This window comes from Schistosoma mansoni, chromosome 1 (assembly GCF_000237925.1).
Source record: "Schistosoma mansoni strain Puerto Rico chromosome 1, complete genome".
Classification (NCBI taxonomy): Eukaryota; Metazoa; Platyhelminthes; class Trematoda; order Strigeidida; family Schistosomatidae; genus Schistosoma; species Schistosoma mansoni.
In genome coordinates this window covers 13,449,067-13,460,010 of record NC_031495.1, presented here as the reverse complement: position 1 = coordinate 13,460,010, position 10,944 = coordinate 13,449,067, and the positions used below count along the sequence as shown (strand labels likewise).

The 10,944-nt window shown below is 30.6% G+C and overlaps 1 protein-coding gene across 1 annotated transcript in view; it reads right to left on the bottom strand.

Annotated features, from left to right (window-relative positions):
- The window catches only part of Smp_035650 (homeobox protein aristaless-related), a gene marked incomplete at both ends in the record, with an annotated part of 18,027 nt that continues 7,083 nt past the window's right edge, over positions 1-10,944 (bottom strand). The window contains 2 exons of the mRNA XM_018793318.1: positions 1-43; positions 4,158-4,527. Coding sequence (XP_018647843.1) covers positions 1-43; positions 4,158-4,527 — 413 coding nt within the window. The remainder of the gene's footprint in view (positions 44-4,157; positions 4,528-10,944) is intronic.

Sequence of the window (10,944 nt, the reverse complement as noted above, 5' to 3'; positions counted from 1 at the left end):
TTATCGGCAAGGTATGTCTAGATCTTCAATAAAATACATATTGCTGATTAAATTCATCAAAAAAAGAACGATAGTTGCTATTATGATGATATAGTTGATTTGACAAAGTGAATAAAAATTTCAGGTATAGTTGAACTAGAATAATTTTCCTTACAAAATCCAGATTCCAAATACAAGCAGATTTTAAAAACATAAGGATCTATTGATCAACTAACTGATTAGTTATGAATATATAACATGAAATTAAATCTTATCTGCTCTCTATTTTTGATAAATACAAATTTAATATAGTTGAGATCATGAGTCAATTGAAGCTAGACCACAGTGGAAAATCTGGGAGCACTGGACGGCCGTCCCATCCTATTGTGGGACTCTTGAGCAGTACGCATCCACGATCCCGCCTCACGAGATTCGAACCCAGGACCTATCAGTCTCGCGCGCGAGCACTTAACCAATAGACCACTGAGCCGGCATCCAACGGTGTTAATGTCTAACTTCAACCAATCCAATAGAATAATTATCTGAAATATAAATAAAATTTCATGGGTCATAACCAGTAACATGTTTTTCTAGTTCTTAGTATTAGTTGAATATTATTTACCAAGTTTCAATATGGTCACTAGTCAGAAGTCATTAGCAGGAGGCGCTATAATGATCTTGGTTTCGTATTTTGAAGGAATTGATGTTCCTAATGAAATTCGAACTATATTCATACCACAAAAATCTTAAATGATATGTATTCAACTCTTGTTAAGATTCGTTACACTAGTCACTACCTTACATAGTTCACACATTCGTTTCATGATATAACAAATAGGTTTTTTTCTTCAATAGCATATGTGATTAAACTTACATGGTCTGTTTGTTTTATCTACTTACAATGACCACATTATCATTTACCATGAAAAGTGAAGGAGAATTTCTATGTGGTATAGTTTTCAACTGGTATGTGTTTAGAAATCTCGGTTGACATTAATTTGACGGCCCTTATGATCCCCTACCATCCATTGATTAAAAAAAAAATACAGAAACGGCCATCAGTTTAATGTTATTCAGAAATCTCAACCGATTTCTACTTATGTCTTAACTCAGTTTAAATACTGAACATTATAAGAAAATTGTTAAGCATTTGATAAGTTTGAGTCAGGTTTGAAAAAAATTTTCAAAATTCATTTTACCTGAACTTGATTTTATACAGTTAATCGATTAAAGAATAAATTCTTCTAAAATTGTTGAAGAATAGGGTTATTTCTATTTGTATAGATATAACGAACATTGACTAAAATAATGAAAGTGAATATCTTCTATAAATATTACAAATTATAGCCAGTTTAAATGAAAACTTCAACTAAACATTCATATAATTTCATGTTTTGAAGCATTTTGTCAAAAGTATCATATTTCTTGAAAGTACACTTTAATGACATTTTCTACCATGATATATCTCGATCGGTTTGGGTCAGTTAATATTTCATTTTTAGGAATTTGACTAAAATGCATCAGTTAAGTGCTCTAGCGCGAGACTGGTAGGTCTTGGGTTCGAATCTCGTGAGGCAAGGTCGTGGATGCGCGCTGCTGAGGAGTCCCACAATAAGACGAAACGGTCGTCCAGTGCTTCCAGGTTTTTGATGGTGGTCTAGCTTCAATTAAGTCATGCTTTCAACTATAAAATGCAACTGTTATGTGTTAACTATTGTGTCTAATGTATATTTAACAAACTTCTGCTTAATACTAAAACCCCGAATTCGACGACTTGTAGTAAGAACACAGAGACTAGTGATATGGATTTATTTGACCCCGGAAATGAACGAAATTAATATTTGAATAGTGTAGTTTTTATATGATATTTATTCACAATCAGATTATTATTCAGATTCGTATGATTTGAACCGGTTTTAACATCAGTTGATGGATGAGTTACTATGAGAAAACGCATTTGCAGTATCATGCTGATCGATTTTCACATTGACTTAATTTCGCCCTTTTAATCCTTTTATATAACGAAAATACCAATAGATATTCTTGTTCACATGGAACATCAGTTTCTTGAAGACTAAAGGTACTGTTTGTTGACGAGTGTCAAGGTTTTTTGTCAGCTACTGCCAACTACCTAACAACTCAAAATAGTACATGCGATATTGAACCACTTAGACTAATGACCAAATAGGAAAATTAATCGATAGAATTCGATCAACACTAAAGGATCAGATAAACATGACATTGGTCACTATTCAAGGATCAATCATTTGCAATTGAAACAATTTACTGCTCTGTAGATAACTGGTTCAGACGTTGAAAATCTGTTGACTATATAGAACTTCTAAAATCGATCTGATTAAGCTTTTACAATAAAGTTGAATAAATGCTTATGAAAACTACAGTAGTTCACAATCTCCCGTTTTTTTTTCTGTACTCAATGTGTACTCAATGTCTACTGAATTTAACTTGAATACCATAAATTTGTGAAAACTAGTATTTGGAACAGGAAAACACTGAGACAAGTAAATAATTAAATACGTCTTTATTTATATATATATAGAAAAAAGAAAACAAAGAATCATCCCCCCCCAGAAAACAATAAAACGAAACGAATACATCATCATTATCACCATCAATACACAAAAATTAAACAAGTAAAATCAGAAGTAGAATGAAGTAAGAAACAATAGAGGTAGGCAGAGGTTAATTAGAATGTATATATGTAGTGGATAATGTGACGATATGACAGATATTTGACAAAAATGGGATATTTCTTTTGTAAATACAATACAATACCGCATTACATCTTCAAGGCGTTTGCCTATATATACATAAAAACAGATACATGGATATATAGATAGATAGATAGGCAAACATATACACAGATCTATGTACTTTAATTATAATATGCATTATCAAACTGTACTGTATTGCATTCACGTATGTATGTACTCTATAAGAGTTCTTTTTATAATTGTAATTAATGTGTATATTTGTATAGTTCGAGTTCTATGATTATGTGCGCGTAATATTTATGAATGTGATTCGATCATTGAAAGTTTATTGGAAAAAACAGACGGCTCTTGTTCAAGACTGATGAACAGTTTCAAGTATACATATAAACATATATTAACTGTGCATACACCAAAAGATATCCATTCATCATCAAAAGTGCTGATTCTCTACACCGAAGAAAAAAACCCAACATATAGTGAAGTAAAATAATTGAGATTGACGGTGAGAAGGAACGCGAGATAACAAACAGGTTAAAAGAAAAGTAATATACAAAAAAATAAACAAATGAGAATAGAAATTAACGGTTATTACTATTATTGTAGATAGTAGTATTATTAGTGATAGTAATGTTAGAAGAAAAGTGTGTAGATTGGTTGAAATATGTATGAAATGGTGTACAGTGATTTTCCGTTGTAAATTTCTAATTAACTATCCATATATATATTGTTACGATGAAAATGTATATCACTGTATTAGTAGTAATAGTAGTACTTACTAGTAGTATCAATGAGGTAATTCATCTATGGATTTTTGTTTAGGAATGTGGCTTTACTTTTCTTATACATAATATGCACAATATGAAGAGTATTCACAGGGATAATAAATGTTAGTTTATCTATCTGTCTGTCCGTCAATCTACTTGTATATGCACAATTTTGTATTATTGCCCAATGTGATATTTTTTTATTTGAAGTATTCATGTCGATGTGGAAGATGATGAGTTGGACAAAAGTGTAGTAGTTTGAACAAATGCACATAGAGCATAATATTGCATCATTTGTTGTGTAAAACTATTATTATTGTTATTATCACTGTTATTATTATTACTGCTATCACTATCATTATTTACACCATTTGAATCACTTCCATATGACTGAAATTTTTTGATAAAGTTATGGATAAAATCGGATTGTGACAATTTGGTTATTTGATCGATAGGATTAGGTAGATTTGTACTGTTCAACAGTAAATCGTCTTTAATTTTATCTAATGAATCCGACATCAGACCATTTGTCGCAGATGATGTTATAGCAGTAGTAGTAGTAAGATGTAGATTACTAGGAGAATTATTTGAAGTAGTAGTAGTAGCAATAGTATTATTGGTAGAAGAATTGTTAAAGTTGAAATTTAAATTTGTTTCTTTCCCTTTCAAACTAGCATACTGTAAAAACTTGCGAAAGTCTATGTTCATATTAGAATATTGATAATTAGACAAATTCAATAAATCAGGTGGATTAATTAAATCATTTGAGCATGAGTTGTTAGAATTATTAGTACCATCTTGTAATGAATTTGTTGTCGTTGCCGAGGTTCCAAGAGATGGTGATTTAGATAATAAAGGATTGTTTGGATGTTGTAGACGATTCAAAAAGTATTCCCAGAGTAGATTGTTAGCTGTATTAGATGTTAGTGTAGATGGTAACAGTGTCTGTGATGAGGATATTTCATTGAAAATAAGTTTTTGTATATCAGGATATTGATTTTCCAACTGATCGTCAGATGGACCAAGTAGATTATCCATGCGATTTGAATCTGATTGAAGAGAAAGTAGAAACAGTGATAAAAGAATGATGAACTATTAGTTCATAATGTAAATTATGTGAAATACGATCAGTTTTAACAATTGGTTGATCACTGAGTAGTGGTCAGTCTCATTCTTATTCAGTACTGTAGCGGTGATAGAACTTTATCGACTACTAGTCTAAATAACTTTGTTGAGATTTTAAGTGGTTGGAGGAAGTTAGGGCGGAAACTCACCTCAACATGAGTCTCGTCCTAGTTTACACTTTTCAGAAAATCGTACCCGAAATCTTGAGGGAACTGTTATTTCTTATCGAATTCTAGTCTCATGACCTAGCTTCATGGGTTGAGACATAATCAATCCGATCAGCATTAAAAGACTAAACAATCATTACACTAATCACTATTCAGTGATCAGTCAATCACTACAGAAATTCATCCACTATCCGAATAGCTCGGTGGTAACGTCCCAAACTTCGGAGCTAGGTGACAAAAGTTCGAACCCCACTGGGTTCATAAGTTCCATCGAGAATCCAGGTTAGCTTTACTGGTGGGTGTCAACATCTACAAAACTTATGACGAGCAAGATTTCTTCTCGACTATCTACAGCTCACTAAAATAACTGATTATGAAAGAACTGTTAAGGATCACCGTTTAATGGAATATTCACTCCTAATTCTTATCATCAGTATAAATTTTTGATACTATAGGAGTAAAATTTTACAACGAGCATATCATATTGAAATCTTAAATAATTATTGATAATCAGATGTTTTATCACAAGTACACTATGGTGATGAGCCAATCAGATTAAGAAATAGTTATCCTTCAGTTTTGAGCGACATTTAAAATGTTATGATAACTAACTTATACTTTATCAAGAGCTTACTAGGATTTATGATCATTCCCTACTTTTAAAATGTAAGAAATCGACTAAAATCTGTCTGATATGCAATCATATGTTATAAACTGATATTAATAGAGAAATAGTGAAGAACGGAAAGTTAACTCCATATTGTACACTGACAACGTGGAATAAAGACCCTAGAAAAAAAAATTTTAATCGACTGAATTTGGAAACATATGACTGATTGGATTCGATGATTCAGTAAAAGTATGATGATATCATGTACAAAGTATGATTTCAGGTATCTTCATTTCGTATTGTTCAAAATGATAATCGATTAGTTATGAGTGGTATTGAAGTAGAACTATTGGTACAATGTGTGATGTCCTCTTGTGATCAGCATTTATTTTCAAATTGGACAAAATTTCTGTAAAATCATACAAATAAACTTGAGGTTAACAGAGTATTTATTCATAGGTTACATTCGTCATAAATCAATCTCAGTTGTGGTATCACCAGAAAACAGAAGATACCGGACAACTGTGTTGATCTTAGAATGGGACTTTTCAGTTGTGCCCACCTACAACCCTTAGGGGATCGAACACAGGACCTTTTGGTCTCGGAGAGAATGTTCAATGGCTAGAACTACCAGGTCGATTTCCAATGGTACAATTCCAAATTCAGTCAATTTTAGATAGGGCCCAATGATCATACAATACGATTTGTGACAACTGTTCCACTCTCGCTATCTTTTAACGTTACCAGTGAGAACTTCTCACCAGAACTTCAAAAACATCTTTTATTAAGTCACTAGCGGGCTGACTATTATAGTTTAGTTGAAGGTGTTTTGTGAAGGTTATATTCATCACAAACTAATCTGTTGAGGTACCACTGAAAACTCTACTAAGTTTAAATAACTATCCAATACTCTGTCGTTTTAAAAAAGTACTCTACATGAGATTAATCTGTGGTGCATGCAACATACAAAATAAATTTATCTTCCCTATATATTTTTCTAACGTAACCAAAATCTGAAGTCAACATATATCAACACACACATACATAAACCGATAAAAAAGGATGGAATTCTGTTTGTAAATTTCAGAATACCCCCCCTTCTTTTATTCATCACATTTAAAAATAAATAAATAAGAACGAACAGCTTAACCTTCAAAATATAAAATCCACTTCATGGGCACAATCGCCAAATATTAATTTGTATGTTTGTGTGAGAAGCAGAAAAATTTTATTTTCTCAAATTTTTCATACAAACCTACACATGTATACGAAGGAAATTTCAAATATGAAAAGGGGTTTTAACATAGAAATGGATTAAAAATTAGTAAACTGTCATTCAATTAAAACAATTTTTGTCAAATATTACTACAATTGACACTTAAATTATTATTTCTCATTAATGAAAACAAGAGAAAAACCACGAGAGGGAAATAGGAAAAAAACAATATCTAACAGAAAATCACTTCAGTTTATTATTATTATTATTATTACTATAAACAATTCATTTCTTCTCACATTCAACTTATTATAACAAGTAATGAAGAGAATACTGTCGATCAAGTAAAAATTAATTTAGGTAAATTAAAATGATTTACTAAGCTTAAGATCATTTAGTTTCGTAAAAATTTTAATTACATTCACTCTCCTTACATTCATATAAACGTGTGTAAGTAGATTTCCAAAAACTGAGGGATTTCGAACTGCGAATAGTTCAATTTAAATGATCTATCTCTTAATTTACTAAACCTTATTTAAGAGGACAGAATACACATTTATTATTCTAAAAAAAAAATGAATTACACAAGACAATAAATAAGTTTCAATAAACTCAAGATTGAAACATTCGTTCAATAATCTAGTTTTTTTTATTCGTCCTATTTACTGGTTACCAAATTCAGGTTCTGCCAATCAAGACGTGAAATTTCTAAGAATAATCGAAATTTTCAGTATTAAAAAATGACGTCATCTGTCATGTTTATTTTGGGTGAGTTATTAGTCTACTTAATCATAATTACAAGTAGTTAAAGAATAAAAATAAAAATATGTTTTCTGTCTCGCGAAAGATAAAATCACACCCTCGCTCTTGGAAAATAGTCATCATGTTAATAATTTATCTGTATGTCGCTCCCTCTGTTTAGTGCTTATTAATTAGTAGACAAACAATTGTAAATTTGACTATCAAGGATTTATTCACATAATTATGGATTATCGATCTCACTCTTTACGTATATATGATATATAATTATCAATTCGGAATAAATATCGAAAGAAAGAAAGATATATATAGAGAGAGAGACCGAAAAGGAAGTAGCAAATAAAGACAAAGATGACAAAAGATATAGAAAAAAACACTTTTCTAATTGGTTATTAGTTTTAGATTTATGATAATCTCTTTATTTTTGGTTTATGTCTTAATTGTTTAATCTATTATCTCGAAGATTTCACTTCACTAATATTTGGGCATATATATAAATATATATCAAGAGGCTCATACAACACAAAGTTCTACCCTCTTTTTAACTCAACTGACTTACTATATGGCTGACTGTTCAGATATATAGAAACAAAGTTGAAGTTAAAATGGTACCACATAAACACAACTATACAAGACACATTACTTATCTTCTTGTAAATTAAGATAAATCCTATAATTATAGGATGTTTTATGTTACTTATTCAATAATAAAGAAATATATCTTATTGATTTTTATAGGAGGGTGTTTATTTGTTAGTTAGTTAGTTTATTTATTGAACTACTCCATTTAGATATTATTGGTTCTGATAACAATAACAACAATAGTAATTATTATTATTATTATTATTATTGTGGACTTTATTAGTTAATTGATAGGTTTCCTTGAGAGGAAATTTTTCTTATTGTGTGAGGAACTAAATTGTAGGTAGATTTTAATTCCCCTTTTTATATGTGTATCACTTTGTGTGTGTGTGTGTGTGAGTGTACATGCACTAAGAGGAATTGTTTACTCTTTCTTTTTAAAATTCAATTAAAATTTAGTAAACTAATAAAATAAATTATTAATTTAATAAATGTAACTATTCATTCTATTGAGAGTTGTTTTTTCTTTTTACTTAGTAACCATACCACTCATGTTAATTATGTTAGATGGATGGAAGACTCAATAATTACTCGAAAAAGACTTTAGAAATTGTGAAAATGCTTCAATCAATCAGCGTTTCTTGTAAAACTTCTAAGAGAATCATAGAAAATAGTTATTTAAATATGATCAACTGTATGAATAATTTTCAGTTATGTTGCCGTTTTTAGCTACCAGAATGTCAAAGTCACATATAAACATAAGCATACTGTCACTCTCTGTACATGAACTAATCTTGGAAGTTAAATTCCCCCTGTAGTTCTCTCCTTTTACTTAGCATATAGTTTGGAAACAAAACGCAATGAATGATCTAAACGTATAGGGGTCGATTTTTGTTGAGGACGTACATTGTTGACGGGGTTCCATCCTAGAGTGAAACAATTATTAGATTTCCTTTATCTTTTAATGGTTATTTCGTTAGGCAAATTATTTGTTTTATAGTGTAAGCCGTCTTCAAATTATAAAGCCATGAAAATCCCTGCTCATATCGATTGTTTTTTTGTGTGTTAGACGTTTGTAAGTAGTTGAAAGGAAGTCCTATCCAACATAAGATTCACCCAGGTTGGCACTGGTCAGCATGGTTTACCTGGAATCTTAAGAAGGCTGATCTTCCCCCCATGGGATTCGGACCCATATCAATCAGCTTTACTATCCGAGACGTTAAGGCTATGCTATTCTGAATCTGAAATACTTCTTATTGAACTAACTCCGAACACCTGACGTAGTGTACATGATATTCTGTTACTTATACTAGTGACCACGTTGCAAGTTGACTAACAGAATTAGATCAGCATTAAAGAAGGACTCGACATACGTGACATTGGTTACTACTCAGAGATTAATTAATTGTATTTTTATGTAAATTGTGAAACTAATGACCAAGAAACTATGGATAAAAACTCGACTAACTAAAATTAATTGAGTGCCATTTCCACACTTCAGGTGTGGGAGTTAGTAATTGCTTGGCTGCCCAAACAGTAGAATGTAAAGTGAGATTCGAATCTGAGACCTACTAACTGTAAACCAAACGCCTTAAATACTAAGGCCTCAATCCACTAAACAATTTTCTTTATCTTCTACGAATATTCGCCAATATTAAGGCGGATAATTTGACAAAGATTGAGCGTCGAGTATAGGAAAGACATTATGGGGGAAAATTATATTTAAAGTAATCTCGACGATTGCAATTTAAATAATTTCAACGTTTAGATTTGATTTGATTGTTAAACATTATATATTCTTTGATAATTTTAATTATGATTACTACTATATATACATAATCTTTGCTTTATCTTTTGTGTATAGCTTCCAGAATCCGTTCACTTCCGCATAACTAACTGTGATATCATCATCTCTTGTATGACAAACAATGAATAATATTTTCAATTTTTGCAAAAAGGTAGCAACATAGGCATGATTTATATTCTTGATAAAGGCTGCAATAGACTAAAATGTGTGGGTACATATATGTGTGCGTAGAAGAGGGAACAATATTACATTATTAAGATTTTCAGACGTAATTATTAACATATGCTAAAATGATGTGTTGTTGATTCCAACTAGCTCTCGTACATCCACTATGGATGCGCACGATCTATCTCTCTCTCTCACACACACACTAATCACTTGTACTCTTTCGAACTTTCGATTCTTTTTAACCCTTCTCTCTTTAATAAATTCGACATGTCATTTGTTTGAAATCTCTTTTCATCACATACACACAAATAAACGTACATATAACAAGAGAATTTATTTCTAGGTAAGTAAGTAGTATACACTAAAACACATAAATCCTGATGACTCTTTTCCACATGGTTGTTAATTAGATGTAAAACAATTTTAATCAGGTAGATATGATAAGTTTATGGTGCTTAGATTTTCACATAAATTAGTTTCTTTTATTTGTCTCTTGTTCTTTGTCATCGTGCTTTTTCTTTACCCACTGGTTTTCCTTTTTTTTAATTTTTTAATAAATTAATGAATTAATTAATCAATGTTGAATTAATGCAGTTCTATCCTTGATTCGTTTCTTTTTTTTGTATGTTACTTTTTTTAATTGCCTTACCTCAGTCATATTTAAATTGTGTTTTTAATGAAGAAAAAAAAGGAGAAAGACTGTCTCTCTTTTTCTGGTATGGGCAAAAAAATCAATTCTGTTTTTACTCTATCCTGCTTCTTCTCAGAATCATATCTCTTTATGGATAAATATTTCATTTAGTTTGTGTGTCTATGTCAGTGTCAATTGGTCTGATTCCGTCATTTATTTTGGAATAATTGATTATCTCAATTTTTTGTAATCATTACTAACATCACCACTACTACTATTGATACATCTAGCGTATTTTATAGATCGAATAAACGATATCTTTTATAGTTGAAAGCGTGTTATTATATTAAATTTATTAATAATGTCAACAAAACATATAAAAATAAAAAAATTACACTGAC